This window comes from Ambystoma mexicanum, chromosome 1q, assembly GCF_040938575.1.
Source record: "Ambystoma mexicanum isolate Mex_15411 chromosome 1q, UKY_AmexF1_1, whole genome shotgun sequence".
NCBI lineage: Eukaryota > Metazoa > Chordata > Amphibia > Caudata > Ambystomatidae > Ambystoma > Ambystoma mexicanum.
The window spans coordinates 1,470,335,555-1,470,354,430 of NC_090922.1; the positions used below are offsets into that span (position 1 = coordinate 1,470,335,555).

The following is an 18,876-nucleotide window of genomic DNA, read 5'->3' on the forward strand; positions in this document are numbered from 1 at the left end:
CTAAATCTAGAACGCACATGGCGGAAAGACAAAACGGCCATTAGCAGATCACCTTAGCCCTGCACCATCGCCACTACAAGGCCGAAATCCGGAAAGCTAAAAAAGCACGACTCCCGAATCCTAAACTGTAAAAACCCTAGCAAAGAACTCCACAAAATCATCGAATTAACCAAACCATGTACCACCCCTTCAACAAACACCAAACCATCCTCCACGCACTTGAATCTGTGCGATTCACTCTCTACACTTTTACGCCACAGCTCTCGAAAGAACAAGCTCTCTAACCAACAAACTAGCTCTATTGCACCCACCATGCAATCCACCCAACCCACCTGCCATCCCAGCGCCTGCAACCGCTAACCATCCGACTTTCGACTCCTTCATCCCAATATCAACTGACAAATTTCTCAAACTTCTCTCCGCAAACCATCAGGCTCCCCGCCCGAAATATTCGCATCTACCTGCGCAGGAGAACCTGCAAGAACCATCATAAACTACTCCCTCTCCTCAAGCATTTTTCCCGACGCTTTCAAAACCGTTCATGTCAAACCTCTTCTAAAAATGTTTTTAAATAAGAACCTCCCTCAACCCTCTCGAGCCAAAAAACTACTCCATCTCAAACACCAGGTTACTTGCCAAACTCGTTGACTGAACTGCCTACTCCCAACTAAATGCCTTTATTGAAGCCAACAATCTCCTAGACCCCGCCCAATCTGGTTTCAGAGCCCGACACGGAACCAAAACCACCCTAACCTCAGTGTGGGATGACCTTAAAAACATTGCTGATTCTGCGGGATGCGCCGCACTAATCCTTCTTGACCTATGAGCTGCCTTCGACACAATCAACCACTCAATCCTCCTTGACCTCCTCCACTCCCTTGGAATCCGAGGAAACTCTCTCAAATGGATAGAATCCTTCCTCGACAATACGGACAAAATCACCCTACTCTCCACCTATGCTTCCCACGCCCGACCAGTCAACACTAGAGTTCCACAAGGAGCATGCCCATCAGCCCTCCTGTTTAACCTCTATATGTCCACCCTACCACGAATAATCCGATTGCACAATATCCTGTGTTAACAATTACACCGATGACCCACAACAAATCCTAAAACTCCTGAATTCAAAACCCAACTGCCAACCCGACCTTGCTTCATGCCTCCTCGACAAATCACTGGATGACCGCAAACCACCTCTTGATAAAGCCCTCCAAAACTGAAATCGTGATATGTGGCAACACCAAACTTCTTCCGCACCCGCTTCCCTAGCCATCTGCCATGGGCAACGCCCTGACCCCCTCAAATTCAGTAAGAAACCTTGGAGGCACCCTAGACTAAGACCTAACCCTCTTGCTCCAAGTCAACAACGCCTCCAAGTCCTGCCACTACCACCTTTAAAACTCTTAGGTGCATTTTTCCATACCTCTCCTGTCCCAACAGACTCTCTGCGGTACAATCAATTGTGTTGTCAAGACTGGATTATGCTAACCACCTCTACCTCGGAATCCACGCGTACCAACTGACTAAACTACAAAGAGCGCAAAACGCAGCAGCAAAACTGCTACTAGCATTTGGCCCAAGAGATCATACCTCCCCAGCACTCAAATCTCTGCACTGGATTCCGTTTGCCCTAAGGGTGACCTTCAAAACCTTATGCATCTCTCACCGAGCAATGCATAAAACCGGACCTCAATATCTTCAAGACAAACTAAAACCCTACCATCCTCCACGCACTTTAAGATCAAGCTCTGCCGGACTCCTAGTCCTACCAAAAACCAACTCGATCAGGTTAGGTGGATCATCATGTTCAGCCCTGGCGCCCACTCTGTGGAACGCATTTCCACCCCACATCCGACTCAACGACGACCTTGTGGCCTTCCGCAAATTACTGAAATCCTGGCTGTTGGTGGTAGAAAGTGTTCCTTCTGCGCTCAGATGGTCTTTTCTAATTAATTCTGCGAAGATGAGCTTTAAAATTGCAACAGTTAATATTCTCAATGCGTTAGCCTGCACGGAATGAAATATTTTATACTGAATGATGAATTTTACAATGTAAATGATGTACCTAAACTGTTCCTGCGATACAGATGATGTGAGACGAATCCCATACTGTAAATTATGTATTTAAACTTTGCCTATGCTACAGATTATGTGGGATGCATTCTCTTTTAATTAAAAACTTAGATAAGCGATTAAGAAAATGACCATGGGAAGATTTTCTACCTTCCTTAATCGTGTTATCTAATGTTATGTTTTAAAATTGTTTTTGTTAGTTTAACAAAATTTAGTCTTATGCACCCCAATTTTTGTAATTCTACAACATAGGATTTTATGGAAAAATAATGAAAATGTTTTATTTATTTTTGTAAAACAAACAAATTTTGTTGAAAAAAGTTGATTGAATTCAGCTAAATTTCAATAAAGAAAAAAATCCTGGCTCTTTCCCCTAGAATTGACTCTTAACTCAAACTGAACAGCACCAATCGAGGACCTTAACCCAAAGCTGCTTTATCATAAATAACTATCCAGCATCATGATCCGAGCAAGAAATCGAAAACTAATGACCGCTAACATTAATTAAAACCGATAAACTGAATAGAACAAGTGAGGTGGATGAAAGTAGTAAAGTTGTTCAAAGGAATAAACTCGATGAAAGCAGTGGAGTGGATAAGAGGAACGAAGGGACGAGAGCAATAAAGACGATGAGAGGATGGAAAGGATGAATACATGATGCGGATGGAGTGCACGGAATAGATAGAATGCATGGAATGGATTGATGGCATGGTATGACAGAGTGCATGGAATGAACAGAAAGAATGGAACAGATGGAGTGCGTGGGGCGGATGAAGTGCGTGGGGCGGATGAAGAGTGTGGCGTGTGTAGAACGGATGAAATGTGTAGAGTATGTTGAACGGACGAAGAGTGCGCAACGGACAAAACGTATGAAGTGTGCGGAGCAGATGGAACAAAAAAATACGTGGAGCGGATGAAGATTCTGAGCAGATGGAACGGATGAAGAGTGTGGAGCCGGTGGACCGGACGAAGTATGTGGAGAGGATGAGTAGTGAGCGGATAATGAGTGTAGGGCAGATGAGCAAGCACCTCCTGAAAGCCACCATATCACATCACCACTCTTGCTCTCCTCTATACACCACCACTCAACTAGACCACAGCGATACTATGGCACATTCGGTATAGCTGTTCTCATACCAACACCAGCTGCATACTCCCCATCATCCTAACTAAACACAGCTGGCTGCACCCCGCCAGCCTAGACGTTCTCCTCAGGCCTAACACAGCCAGAATCGGTCTGATATCACCCTGCCAGAACTAACACCTACTCCTGACCTCCCAACCACCACACCTACCGCTAAGGAGCAATTATCACACAAGTGCCACCCCTGCTGCACACACATCCTGTGCTCACACGCACCTTATGTCTCTCTCTCTACTGACCTGAACTACGGTTCCCGAGGGCGTTCAACCTACCAGCGCCTTGAGATCATACCAATGGTACATAAGGCGCTATATAAATGCAAAGTAACACCTGGAACTGCATTTAAATTAGAAAACAAAATGTCGGGCACCTATCTGCCCCAGAGCGAGGCTTGGCTAACACAGCATTGCTAAGCAACAACGAAGGCCAAAAAAAAAGGCCCTGTTATCCCCTGTTGACCTTCCCGAGGAAACATCTCTGCTTTAACTGTCTCCAGCCACTCACATCCGCTGCTCAATATACCTCTCTGCAGCCAAAAATGATGAACCTGCCTCATCACACAAGGAGTGCATGACGCCCTCAGTGAGCATGAACATTCTGTGTAAAGGACTGTCACGATTTAGAGTAATCCACCCACTCTGGTTATATTTGATGGTCCATATGCATGCATTTTATGTACCGCTGTCTGCACATGCACAAAGCCATCTCAAGCCTGATTGTGCTGATACCCCATATATACACTGTGCTATCCCTATATTGTACTAATTCCCTATATACAGTCTAACCTCCACTGTTCTAGCCCATTGTGTCCTCAATTAATTGGCTCTTGTGCTAACTTTAACAGCCCACTGTGTCTATTGAACTAGCCTAATTGAACTGGCCGGCTGCTGCCCACTGTGCCTACTCTGAAATAGCCTGCTGTCGCGCCTATTTTTTTTTAATTATTTTTTTATCTTTTAACTAGCCTATCCCCCTCCCACCCGCCATTCCCACACTGTATACTGTGACCAAAACTATACTAGCCCATGCTTCCCAATCGAGCTAGCCCACTGTGCCCAGCCTAACCGCTCCTGATTGCATTAATCTACTGTCAGAACAAACACCAGTGAACACCGGTCTCAAACAGTTTGTTCATGGCAATCCTTTACCTAACCATTTTTACCTTGACAGCAACTCTTTTTTCCCTACACCACCCCAACAACACAAACCCTCTCCCCCACAAACCTATTACCTCATTAACCCCAGCCTCAACGCCTCACATACACCATAACTATGGGGTATGTCTGCATTTTGGGCTGCTATAAGAGGTTGCAAAAACAAACTGTTAAACTAAAAGACCTGATTTACATTCTTCCACCGCATGGCAATGCATCTTTTAGATATTATGTACAAGGCCCAAGCATAACTCAATGGTAGGGGGACCTTCAGAAAGGGGTGGCGGCAGAGTCTGGGGCCTGGGAAAATGCACTACAGAATCGAGGATTAGATTATAGCGAGTATCTACAGCAATGGGTGGCGCTAACTGTGCCAGTGTTAAACTCATGGTATGAGAACACAGCCATGGAAGATGAGAAGCACACAAGCGGAACCTTTATCGACTGGCTCAGCTGCAGACTAGTGGTCCGGGTGGTGGGAGGTAAGTTGGGGAATTTGAGTGTATGCTAATTGATGCATCTGTGATGTTAAGTTGATTTTCGTTACGAAGAAAATAATAAAACTAAACACAACTATGGGGTATGTCAACACCAAACAAATCGACCAGCCAAACAGCACTATCAGCCCTTCAGAATGGATCCGCCGATTTGCTGCTCCCCCTCCCCTTGGCACATCTGCCCAGTGAAGGACAGAAACCAGAGACTCGGCTCCCCCGTCACTCTCCACAATCAAGTCCATGCCAACTCCTTGCGAATCTTGGACAACACCCAAAAGGCCTCCACTCTCATAATCGAACACACTCTAATCAAAGGTGCTCTCATCAGTACTCGATCACTGGTCGCCCATGCGCTGGACATCGCAGACATATCCACTAACAACCTGCACTTCTTGGCCATTACTGAAACCTGGCTGAAGCAGGCCCAGCTCTATCCCTTGCCATCCCAGAGGGCTATTCAATATTAAGGAACGACTGTAACTCAGGTAAAGGAGGAGGCGTTGCATTTATCGCCAAAACTTCCCTTGGCCTGAGAATGACCCCTCTGTCCAGCTTCCGGTTTGTCAGTTAAGTTCCAACTCTCTGCCTCACAAACCATCCTGATGCATCTGGTGCATCTCGTATACAGACCTCCAGGCCTCATCTCTTCATTTGAGGAAGAGCTATCCGGCCTCCTGACCACTAACACCAAAACAGGATCTCAAGTCATCAGGCCTCATCTCTTCATTTGAGGAAGAGCTATCCGGCCTCCTAGGGGACTTCAACTTGGGCCTCAGCGATCCTAATGACCCCAATGTGCTTTCCCTGGAAAGCACCATTTCCCAACTAGGGTTCAAGCATAGGATCACAACCACAACTCGTAACAAAGGCAGAACCTTGGACTGGCTGGCGGATGACAACTGCTCCACTTCCATCCTCAAAAATGAACCAATCGCATGGTCCGACCACCACGCCATCTCCTTCTCCATCCAAGGGAAGACTCAACCAAACACCCCTCCAGCCACCATCCCGCAAACTTCCAACAAGAATAACCGTAACATCACCTTGCAGACCCTTCGCCCTCTAATCCACAACATCCTTACCCCCGCAAACTATTCCAACCTAGATGTGGATAAAACTCGCTGAACACTATAATAAAACACTCAAATCTGCAGTAGATATCATCGCTCCTATCAAACTCATTAAAGCTAAACCAGCAGCCCATCTGAACAAATGGTTCACCCCAGAGCTTAAAATCCTGTGGAACGCCAAACGAGCGGCTGAAACAACCTGGAGAAAAACACCCAACCAGGCCAACAAAACACTATTCACAGTAGCGGCCACTACCTACAAAACCTCTATCCTCAGGGCCCAAAAAGAGACCTATGATAACAGAATTGAGAACGCCAAATCTAGAACAAGAGCTCTTCATCATCCTCTGGGAACTCTAGTCCCCTCCCCACCCTCAGAGACCTGCGTGAAAGACTCAGGCTGGTGTGAGAGGATCCAAAAAGCCTTGGCAGACAAAATTGCCATGCTACAATCAAAAATTGAACTGAAAAGGCTCAGCCTAGCCAAAAAGTGACTCTCCTCTACCACCCACCTCTAAAACACCATCATGCCCCCCTTCACATTCACCCCAGTGTCCACAAAAGAAGTGGAAAGCATCATCAAAGGCCTCAAGCCATCCAGATGCCAAGGGGACTCCTGCCCAGCACCCATCATCCAGGAAGGCTCAAACGACCTGGCCCCCTTCATAACGGCCCTAATCAACGCCTCCTTCAAAACAAGCTCAGTCCCTAGCAGCCTCAAGGAGGCTTGGGTCATGCCCCTGCTGAAAAAAAAGAACCTAGGCCCTAACATCCCAACCAACTACAGGCCAATTACCACCGTCCCTTACATCCTAAAGATTTTAGACAGGGTGGCCTACCTGCAAATCCAGAAGCATCTGGAAGAGAACCTCCTGGGCCTTAGACAATCTGGCTTCAGACCTAAGCATGGAACAGAGACAGCCCTCCTGGACTTAAAAATCCAGATGGAAGAGGCAGACTAAAGGCAACCTAGCCATCCTCCTGCTGTTTGACCTCTCGGCAGCCTTTGACCTTGTCGACCATCAGATCCTCACAGAACATCTGACTGCCTCCGCTGCCTTCTCTAGCCAGGCGACTACCTGGGTCCAATCCTTTCTAGCCCACCGAACTACCCGGGTCTTCTCTCCGGGGGCTTCAGCCCACCCCCATCCTCTGTGGCGTCCCATAAGGCTTGTGTATCTCGCCGACCTTATACAATATCTTCAAAGCTATTGTTCGACCGCCTTGATAACCTGAGTGTCATACACAAACTATGCTGACGATACCCAGGTTCTCATCACCCTATCAGGGTGCTATGAAGAGGACGCCTTACGGATCAACAACCTCTACCTGGAGATCCAGGCCTGGATGGCAGAACATGGCTTATGCCTCAACGAGAAAATTGAGCTCCTTCTCGTCGACTCCCAACCACGGCTAAACAAACTGGACCCCTGTTACACATCTATCAACATAGATGGTAACCAAATCACTGTGGCCAAAGCTATTAAAACCCTAGAGACTCTCTACTCTCTCGCTCAAAAAAACAGGTGAACGCCACAGCCTCTGCCACAGCTTATACAAATAAGCTCATCAATGCCTGCAAACCCTTCCTCTCGCCATCCAGCTGCATTACACTAGCCGGAGCACTAGTGCTCTCAAAAACTTACTAATGTAATACCCTCTTTCTTGGCACCTCAGAACGTAACCTGAACAAATTGCAGGTTCTGCAAAATAATGCCCTCAGAGTGGCTCGGAGCATCCCACTGCACTCACATCTCCAGCTTCAGCCATGATTCCCATTGGCTCCCAGTACGAGACAGAATCACCCTTAGGCATTTGTGGACGATGAGGGATCTATCTAACGAAGCCCCCAAATACTTGGCAGATGAATTCAACAAACCCACCTCAACCAGACCAACCAGAACATTGTACTCACTGTCTTTCCATCCACATATTCTCACAAAAAAAGCAGACAGATCCAGCTTCCCGGTCCTAGCCGCCAAACAATGGAATGCCATACCACTGAACCTTAGAGCAGAACCCTCCTTTTGGACCTTCAGAGCGAAAGTGAAGGCCTGGCTCTCTAACAAGTACTCCACCTCTGTCTGACACGCTAACTAATGTACTCTTATCCTATGTCTGCCTATCGACCACCATGGAACCCGGTCATCTGCACTTATTGTCATTAGCTTGTATGTCTATACTCTGCTTGTATGTATTTACTCTGCTGTAACCACCTCTAAGTCTCTGGCACCCAGTTACCCCAGGGTTTGGCGTGCGGTATAAATAAACTAAACCTCTCCTGTTGTATTTCAGCAAACGAGAGAATCTCAAGCGAATGGTGTCCAGCACCAAGCATGTGGCTGTAGAATTTTGTACCTACCCAGAGAGCATGTCATCCACCATAGACTATCGTTACTGCTCCCTGCCAGATGTCATTGAGGACAACAATGGAACACAACCTTCGCCAGTCTGCGAAACCTTCTCGGTAAGTCATTTCAGTGCCGCACATCACTTCAACCCTGCATTTGCACGGGCACATTAACAGGCATCTTATACTGTGCTGCATGACATCTTGCCCCCACTTCAAAGTGCTACATGATAAAAAAACATATTGAAGAATTGTACAGAATTTGGGAGTAACCCGAATCCAAGGAGTGACGATCTTCTCCTGTAAGCCTCACCCAGTTCCTCCTGTTTTCCAATTTAGTTTCTGAGGTCCTGAATGGCATCCCAGCCTGACTAGTTCTGTTTCTTGGCACCCAGAGAAGGTTTGCTTTGACTGGAAGCCATGGGATTTTAAGGCCGCTTCCACATGGTTTTCTTTCCGAGTATGAGGCACATTCTGGCTGCCTGATTCTGCAATTTTTGGTGCTTGTTGGTGTGTTTTCTGTGGTCTGGGAAGAGCGGTGCATATTATAGAGAACCATTCAACTGAGGCAGTACATGACTCTACTCTTAGTATAAGGCTGTAGTGTAGACTGAGCATCTTGGGAGGGAGAGGGGGCTCTAGAAAAGTATGTACAACCTGTAGTATACCAAGGACTCAATAGATACACAACCAGGCCAATTTAAGTCTTGGGGTAGGTACTGGTCATAGTGATAAGCACATTATAAAAACACACCACTATGCGTTAAAGTACATAGACCTTGTTCTAGTTCTAGGTAAGTCAGGCCTTCTCAAACACATTTAGTATAAAACATACCTATTCATGGGGAGTAAAGTTACTTTTAGATTACTTTCAATAATACAAGGGTAGTAGACCCTATGCCGTGACACTCGGCTAAGAAATCACATAATCAACCAACCCTGTTACTAGGATTCTGTTCTTAATAGTGGAAGAAAGATTCAAGGAACGGTATATACCTACTACATGTATGGTAAGTTATATTAGGTGAGTGAGACCTTTTTGGTGTAATGCACAATTACAGTTGCTTTTTAGCTCAGTGCAACAGTCTAAGATGAGTAAGAACTCGTTACACTAATTTAGGATTGCACCAGGCAGACCAAGGTCAGCTATACCTACAGAGCACTTTTTAAGAATTTCACACAGCTATTCAAGGTAAGTAAAACCCATATACTTTTAAACCGCAACTTAAAGGCAAGTATAACCTAAGGCAAACTTATTGTAGACAGTCTAAGAGCAAGTCGGGGGAAGCGAGACCCAATTGGGGCACTCATACATTTATATCCCAACAGGAAGAGTGAAGGGAAGCCAACAGCATTACTTTATGGGAAGAGGCACAACCTATTCACCGGTGAATAAAATAACCACAGACAATTAAAATAAAATGAATAAATTCAGCATAAGTCCCCATTTTTTTGCAGATCACCAAGAAATAAAAAAAAAAATGCATCCCCTGCCAAGTATTAGTTTACCAGGACTACATTCAGTGATTTGATGAAACCAGCCAGGGCCAATGTTTCCATATCATATCTTCATAAAGGAATGGATTCATTGCTAGTGGCCCCAGATACTGGGTGTTTAAGCCCTGTAGTGGGAGGCATTCAAGCACCAGATGCTTTTAAGGTTTCCAATTTTGCCATACAACTCCAGGTAGCTAACTCTGCCGTCATGAGCGATCTTCTAAACTGGATTTCCCTGGTTGGTAGCAAGTTCCACCTCACCCTTAATAGGATGCCCCTGTAGTGACGAATAGGAAATGGTTACAGGATCCTAGTCAAGGTTCCTCTTCGTCTGTTTTCATGTGTCGGGTGGCTCATAGATGGATAAGAGTGAAATGTATCGATATTCTAAGACCAATCATGGTCCAATAAGGCTCGCTTAGCCTTAGTAGGGTACGAGCTCAGTGTTTCCACAGACACACCAATTTCATTTAGGGTACATTCTGACCGGGCTTGGAAGGCCATTAATACAGATGAATGGTCCAAATTTCTATTCATTAGTTGGTATAGGGAGTCAGGAATGGGCGCATTCATTTTTGAGTAGGGAACAAGGGAAGCCCATTATACCAGTGTCCACAGCGACATCATGCCCAACTCCAAGCGGATTGCTGAGATCGGGATCGCGTTTGTCACTCCAAGGATTCTCCAAATTTTTCTCTCGATTCTGCTCAAGAATTTGCAAAGATTATCGGATCTTAATTCTAAGCCATAGGTCAATTTAGGCACAATTTTGCCTTCGAAGAACATCATTTGAGGGTTTGAGGGAGAATCTGCCAAACCTTCGGTCAATTCTAATCTGAGCTTCTAAAAGTTTAGTCTTGTGCAGCAAGATCTCATTGGCTATATTAGGGCCTTTACAGGCAGAGAAATGGAAGCCCAGATACCGAATTGAGTCTGCTAATTTCAGGGGCATGCCTCCAACGGTACATACAGGTCCTTTAGTCATGCATTTTGCTTTCTTAAAGGCAAGAATCTGTTTGTTAGGTTGATAGCCCGTTGTCATTGGCATAGTTCTCAAAGTTGTTTAGAGATCTTTGGAGCCCAACTTTAGTCCAGTGAAAAATCAATGCGTCGCCTGCATATATTAGACATACAATTTTTTTCCTTACCAATCCTTGGGGCAACCAGCCCCTCTTTAGCTAGAGATAGTATTACATCAGAGAAGTATGATTAAATAGCCAAGGGGCCAGGTCACACCCTTGCCTCAAATCTGTCCTCATAGAATTGCACCCACTCTTGTTCAGAAATTGAGTTAAGCTGGGATAGAACATAATTAGGGTCTTGCCCGTTGACCAAATACCAGAACGAACTGACTACAGATTTAATCAAAATCCCTAACATTAATTCTGCATCTCGCTGTAGAGTGATGTTTGCGGGATTTGCAGAAATTCCTATAGGACTGTCTAACCTTTCTAGTCGGCTCATTACATGTAGCCTGTTCAGAGTTGGTACATTGTATCGTTCGAATTTCCCTTCTCATAACCCTTTTTGCGCCTGCTAATTCCATACTAAAGCTATGGGTATGTCTAGATGGTTTTTTTACGCTTACCTGATTCTGCCCCAATACCAAATGCCAAGCCCCCAACAAGATTCTGGAATTCGTTGGTATTGAAACATTTAATCTTCCACTCATAGGTATGTAAGTCAAGATTGTTCCTTACCCTCAAGTACATATACTTTTCAGAACGGCACAACACACATTCACACTAAGTAAGAACGTTTGCAACTGCTCACTCTCGGTTAGTTACCAACAAACTATTTCACAAGTACTTTTAAACACTATACTTTTCAAGACCGAATCCTTTACTTATCCAGTCTTTCCCTAATCTATTGCATGAGTTCACTCTGGGGCAGAGGACGTACCGGAGCAGTCTAGGAGCCAGCTTTAGGCATTGTGAGATGGTGTTCAGTTGCAGAAAAAGTAGAGTTCCTGTGGAAGACTATTCAAACAAGTAAGTATTTCACTTTAAAGTTAGTTAGGGCTTAGGGACATCTGAGAAGACACCTAGCAGTGGGATTGGGTGAACTGGTTGAGTGGCCTCCGAATCGCAGAAAACACTCCAAAGCTACACTGGAATCACAAACGCTTAAGGTAAGTACCCCAGCCAACACAGTACCTTAGCATGGAAGAAGAGTTTGCAGAGACTTCAGGATCTGCAGCTAAAACCGTGGTTGCTAAATTCATTGTTGTGGAGACAGGACTCTGGAAGGGATTTCAAAGCAGTTGTCAACGGCGAAGGCTCCGGGCAAGAGTTTCTGCACATGGTTTACTTAGCACAGAAGAGGTTGCAACGGGGGAGACTTGGATCTGCAGCCAGAAACCCAATCGCTGAATTCCTTGTCATGAAAACCAAAGACTGGACACTGGAAGGGGTTTTGCAGCAGGGATCAACTGGAAAGGCTCCAGGTAAGAATTTTTTTGCAGCTGGATGCGGCTCTGTGGTCCTTGGCACCCTTTAACAGGAACCAGAAGAAGACTGAATATCGCTGGTCTGATTCTCGTCACTTGCAAGGTCCAGCACTCTGAGGGGACTTTTCGGACTTGATTCACATCTTTGGAGGTCCTACAGGATGCCACCAAAGTTTCAGCTCGATTTGGAAGACTGTGCACCGCACACTGGCTCGAGGTCCCAGGGTTTTGGGGTATTGCAGCCCTACCAGATCGCAGCACGTCATGGGATGGCTCAAAATGCAGGTGGTCTTGAGTCTAGTGGATCCCACCAGGCTCTGGGTCATCGTTTTCGGAGTCACCAGGACGATTGGAAGGGTAGCGGCAGGCTCCAGTTACACAGCAGGCTCTCTGGTCACTGGAAATTTCTACATCCGTCTTCAGCTCCAGTGGTCGACTTGTCAGCAGCTTCCAGGTTCAGAGTTTTTATCAGGAACTACAGCACAACTTCTGCATTCTCTCCCTGCATTTTACAGTAATGGGCGGTCTGGCTGTCCAATCAGGACAGTCAGCCCCACACTGGGACTAGGTTCGTTTCAGGCAAGGTGGAAGACAAACGGCTGCAGAGTTTTGTACTCTGCCTAGCTTCCTGCCTTTCCAGACACTCTGGAGCCTGGTCGCGGATCTACAGGATTCCCGGTGAAGACCAACTAACTCTGAGGCCGTTCCCGCCTAGAATGGCAGGGGAAGACATGAGAAACAGCAAGCACACAAGAAATGGTGAAAAAAGGAGCCCACCATTATTGCAAATTCTGTGCATTGAGGCTGAATTATAACAGCCTGCGAGTAATAACCATTCAATGAAACTTGCAATTGTAACAATGTTACCCGGTAAGTAAGAAAGGGGATACATTGTATCCCCCCAGCACTCCACATACGGTGGGGTGTGTTGGCTCACTTATACAAAATGTAAAGGGGCTAAAGATCCCTCTTTACTACTTGGCAACAGTAGTTCACACAAGTACATGAAAGAGCAATTAACAGGGGATTCCAAATGGCAACCCTGTAAACAATAAAATGGTATATTCCAAAAGTGGTCAGAGGATAATATTACAAGGACATTATGGCGAGTCTTCAAAATGACACCCATGGATTCCAAGATGGCGGCATGGATTCCAAGATGGCGGCCGAGCCGGGCAGACGTGCGTGAGCGTAGCTCCGTCCCCCAGCCCGGGCCGCAACAAAAAGCACCTCACTCCGAGCACCCACCGAGCATCTGAGAAGCGCCTTCCCCCAGACAGGGAGGAAAAGGAAATAATCTCTCTCTCCCCCCCCCCCGCCCCCCCCCCCCCCCCCCCCCGACGAGCGCCGGAGTCAGAACGAGAGCGAGTGCCAGACCGGATCCGCCCCTCCTCACTACGGAGCCGGGAGTCGCGCCGTGATTCAGGGCCCGACGTCAGCAGTGAACAGCAGAACGAGGGAAGCCCAAGAGAAGGGGGGGTGGGGGAAGCCAGACAGAGGGAAGAAGGCTCCCCGACTAAGCTTCGGTAGCGGAGAGAGAGCGGACGAGGAGAGAAACCAGTGCGGCCCGCCAGCGGGAGAAGGAGCGCGGGACCCAGGGTCGGTGCCGCGCCCACGGACGGGGAGTGGTTCGCCGAGAAAAGAAGCCGCAAGAAGGAGACCAGACGGAGAGAGCCGCTCCGAACGTGAAGCGAGCTCCGGAAAGAAAACGGGAAGCCCGCGGCTGGAAAAAGACCTTCGGCAGGCCCGCAGAAGCAACAACAGATGGAAGGTACGAGGCGGGGGGAAGGACTGATGGCAAGCGGGAAGGAGACACCCCCACAGTAGATTTTGGCGGCGAGGGCCTCCCCACCCGACGATCCGAGCGGAAGAGAGGGGTCGGGGGGCTGGGGGTCTCCAGAACAACAGCGGCAGACCCATCCTCTCCGAGCACTAAACAGCATTCGGGGTACCCCAGGTGGCGGGGAGACGGCCTGGGCAGCTATAAAGCAGCACAAGGAGGATCATATAGAAAGGGGAGGCTGACTCAGCAAGGAACATAAAACTGGGAATCGAAGCAGGGCTCACGGGGGAAACACGCAAAACCCCTCAGATCACCACAAACACAGATCCCCAGTAAATAAACATGCGCTAAGGGAGTACTCGACAAAGGGAACCAAGAGGAGGACCGAAAGCCCCAGAAGAGAACCATAAGCCCCAGAAGAGAACCATAAGCCCCATAAAGCTCCCCAAAAGAAACAACGCGTCAACCCAAAATTAGGAGACCTCAGAAGCTAACCAAAACCCCGGTAGGTCCGAAAACCTGAAGAGAGGACTTCGACAAGAAACCCAAGCGAAGAGGCCCAAACACATGTCAAAAATCAAAACGAAGAGTGGGTCACAAGCAACGGGGGCGGAGAAAGGCGGACCCAGGCAAGACCAAGACCTGACCCAAATCTGGGGACTAGGGACAAGATCCCCAAGAGCTCAAAAAAACAGAAAAACAAAGGAGGCGACCCTCCAGAACAGATAGAAAGGGCAGACATGGCCTCGAGGGACGATATGAAATCCTGGTTCAAGGAATTTCAGGACTAGTTCATCGCATCTACCCAGGCGCAATTTGACAATATGAAAGGCGAAATGAAACAAGCAATACAAGAATTAAAGGACATAAAAGACCTCGGAGAGAGAACAGACAATCTAGAAAGGACGGTCCAGAACATAGACGAGGAAGCACTACAACAAGCGGAAGCACAAGACAGACTCGCACGCTTGGCGCTGGAGCTGGAATCCCAATGCGAGGATTTGGAGAACAGATCGAGAAGATCGAACATCAGAATTAAAAATATGTTGGAAACAGTAGAAGACAAAGACCTCCGTACGGCAGCACAACAAGTGTTCCAAGAAATCTTACAGGAGGGAACCGAGGAAGACATCCAAATCGACAGAATACACAGAGTAGGTCCCCGCAGAACAGGAGAGCCCGGATCTCGCCCAAGAGATGTACTAGTGGCCATGACTAGATGTACTCAAAAAGAACAAATTCTAAGGAAGGCCAGAACTACGGGGCAAATAAGAATGAACGGAAAGGAAATTCAGCTTTACCAAGATCTCGCCCAATCAACGCTCAGAAAAAGAAGAAAAATGGGCCAGATAACGAAAATCCGCTCCGAAAAACAAATTCGATATAAATGGACTTTCCCATTTGGCCTCCTATTCTCATGGGAAGAAAGGCAACACCGAGTAACTAGCTGCGAAGAAGGCCTTAAGATACTGGGAGGCCAGGAATCGGAGAAGCCGAACGATGGTGAACCCCGAAGACAAAGACAACCGAAGGGGTGGCAAACGGAGAAAAGGAAAACGAGACTCCAATCCCGGAAACCCGAAGATCGCTAAGACTCCAGAAACACTCTACACGAGAGGGGGCGCACTTAGAGGGGAAGGCTATATCCATACTGACAAGAGAACCAGGGCAGAGGCTGATCTTGAGCGCGGCCGAGCCGGGGGCCGGCCCTGGAATCCACAACACAAGCAGGGTTTAGGACTCCCTGCGAACCGTTACCCCTGAGAAGTAAGAGGGCATGGAGCAAAGGCACCACGCCGGAGCAACCATAGGGCCCAGTGCCCTCCTCAGGGACAAAGTTGGGGGGAAGAGGGAGGGAGAGGGAAGGAGGGATGGGGGAAAGCGGAGGGGAAAGTTCGAAGGGGGAGAGACTCCAACACCAGTATTGATACGCGCAACACAGTCCCACGAGGCGGAAACAAAACGAAACTACAGACTAACCTAAAGGAATGGGGCTGAAAATTCTAACGTACAATGTTAGAGGTCTGAACTCACCAGTGAAACGCAAGAAAATAGAACACTTTCTGCACAAAGACAAATATGACATATCGCTCCAAGAAACGCACATACAAAAAAAAGAGAGGACAGTTCAGGATAAAAGGCTACAACCTAATCCTACAATCAAGCGATGAAGAGAAAAAGAAAGGAGTACTCCTTGCCTTTGCAAACCATCTACAAGTTAAGATCAAAGAGATGCAAACAGACAAGGAAGGGCGCTATGTATTCGCGAAGGCCCAGATTGACAACCGTCAACTAACTATAGCCACCTTGTACGCGCCTAACTCTGGTCAGGAGGGATTCATCAAAGATACGTTAAACAAATTAGAATCCTTCGCGGAGGGGGAGACGGTCCTGACCGGAGACTTCAACCTGGCATGGAACAACACGGAAGACTGATCAAACCCTAAAGGCAACCAGCAGGGGTCCCCCTCGCCGGCGCTGAAGAAGGCAATGCAAAACCTAGCCCTAGAGGACGTCTGGAGAAGACTCAAAGGAACGACAAAAGGATATACTTACCATTCGCATGTACATGACACAAGCTCCAATATAGATTACATATGGGCAACAGGGACCCTAGTGGGGGAAATAAAGGACATCGAAAAAGGCCATATCTCACTCTCAGACCATGCCCCGGTGTGGATCACACTCCCAAAATTCACAAAAAAATCGAACCTATGGAGATGGACCCTCCCCAGAGAGGTGATGCAAGATCCAGTGGCAAAAGAATCCATCAGAGAAAGAATGGAGGAATACTTCGAGGACAATACTTCCCCGGAAGTCTCCCCAAGCACAACATGGGAAGCCTTCAAAGCGGTGACGAGGGGGCACTTTATAGCTCTAACAGCGCAAAAAGATAGGATTACACACAAATGGGAAGAAGAACTGGAAATAAAACTGGAAGAGACAAGAGAACAAATGACTAAAAACTCCTCCAGAAAGATCAAGAGAGCATATAGACACATACAGAGTCAAATAGACCTGATTAGAACTAAAAGAGCAGAAACACAGCTGCTGTACACTAAACACTGGTACGCAATGAAATCGAATAAAGCAGACAAATTGCTAGCGAGACAACTGAAGGGCAGAAAACAGGAGCAAACGGTACAAACCATAAAAGATGAACAAGGAGCAATGAAAACTCAGACAAAAGACATTAAAGAAATTTTCCGGAACTATCAGAACCTATATTCCTCTCAACACCCGAAGGAGCAAGACCAGGAGGCCTTCCTCAGGGGCATCACCCTACCAACAGTTTCCCCTCCAGAAAAAGAAGCCCTGGATGCGCCAATAACACCAGAAGAGGTGAGGAAGGCAATTAGAGATCTGCCAAAAAACAAAGCCCCGGGCCCGGATGGATTCACCGCAGCCTTCTACAAAATATACGCGGAAACTCTGATTCCACATCTGACCACTCTATTTAATACCTTCAGGACACAGAATAACATCACCCCATCGATGAACGAAGCAAAGATTCTGGTCTTCCATAAAAAGGGGAAAGACCCAGTAAACCCGAGCTCATACCGCCCAACAGCCCTAATTAACGTAGACGCCAAACTCTATACAAAGGCTCTAGCGAACCGGCTGGCGCCACTACTCCCCAAACGAATCCACCAGGAACAAGCGGGATTCATTCCTACCAGAAAAACCCACGACAACATAAGAAGAATAATACACCTCATCGAAAAGGCAGGCATCGTGAAACTTCCATCAGCAATAATATCGTTGGATGCCGAAAAAGCATTTGATCGAGTCGAATGGACAATGCTTTTCGCGACCCTCACAAAAATGGGAATGGGGAACGACTTTATCAACATGATCAAAGCCATCTACAACGCACCGACCGCCAGGATTGCAGTCAACCGAGAACTATCGAATCCTATCAGAATAGGAAGGGGCACTAAACAGGGATGCCCCTTGTCGCCCCTACTCAACGCAATCTTCCTCGAACCCCTATTGGAAAAGATCAGAGTGACGCCAGAAATAAAGGGGATAGAAATGGGTGGACAAACACACAAAACGGCCGCTTACGCCGACGACATGATGATGACCATCACGGACCCGAGCAGGTCTCTTCCTCACCTGATTCAGCTGATAGATGATTACGGGGAAATATCGGGCCTTAAAATTAACAAGCAGAAGTCGTCGGTAATGACAATGGCCGGAAACAAGGATGAGATCCACAGGATAACGAAAGACCTACGTCTCCAGACGTCAGAGGAAGGAGTAAGATACCTAGGAGTGACCCTCACACCAAAGATAAGAGATCTATACACAGGGAACTACACGAAGCTTATGGAACAAGTCATCTCAGACCTGAGCGGATGGAACCCCCTGAAGGTATCCTGGTGGGGCAGGATAACGGTCATTAAGATGACGATCTTACCTAGATTGCTTTACTACTTCCAAGCACTCCCCATAAAGGTCACAACATCTTCGATAGACCCAGCCCCGTTCATCCCAATATTAGACAACCCAGACTTCCCCCCCAGGGGTAGAAAAAGGCTCATTCCAGAAATGGAGGGACTCGGAGTGTACGAAAGTGGGCGACATGTTTGAAGAAGGGCAGATAAGATCATTTACAGACTGCCAGGACTTACTAGCCCTTACGGAGAAGGACAGGTTTCAGTACGAGCAAATTCATCACTGACTCACATCGCCCAGAATCATGAAGGCACTGACAAGAGACCCAACCCCCTTTGAGACCTATATACTAACCCAAACGGGAGAAAAGAAATTCGTCTCATCTCTTTACAAATTCATTAATGTCCAAGAAGAAAACATCACATGAAAAAATGGGAAATCACGCTAGGGAAACAAAT

The 18,876-nt window shown here is 47.1% G+C and overlaps 1 protein-coding gene across 2 annotated transcripts in view; it reads left to right on the forward strand.

Moving 5' to 3' along the window:
* TOE1 (target of EGR1, exonuclease) overlaps positions 1 to 18,876 on the forward strand; it is a 154,394-nt gene that overhangs the window by 102,155 nt on the left and 33,363 nt on the right. For both annotated transcript variants that reach the window (XM_069642361.1, XM_069642362.1), the window contains exon 7: positions 8,234 to 8,405. In XM_069642361.1, the coding sequence (XP_069498462.1) occupies positions 8,234 to 8,405 (172 nt within the window). The remainder of the gene's footprint in view (positions 1 to 8,233; positions 8,406 to 18,876) is intronic.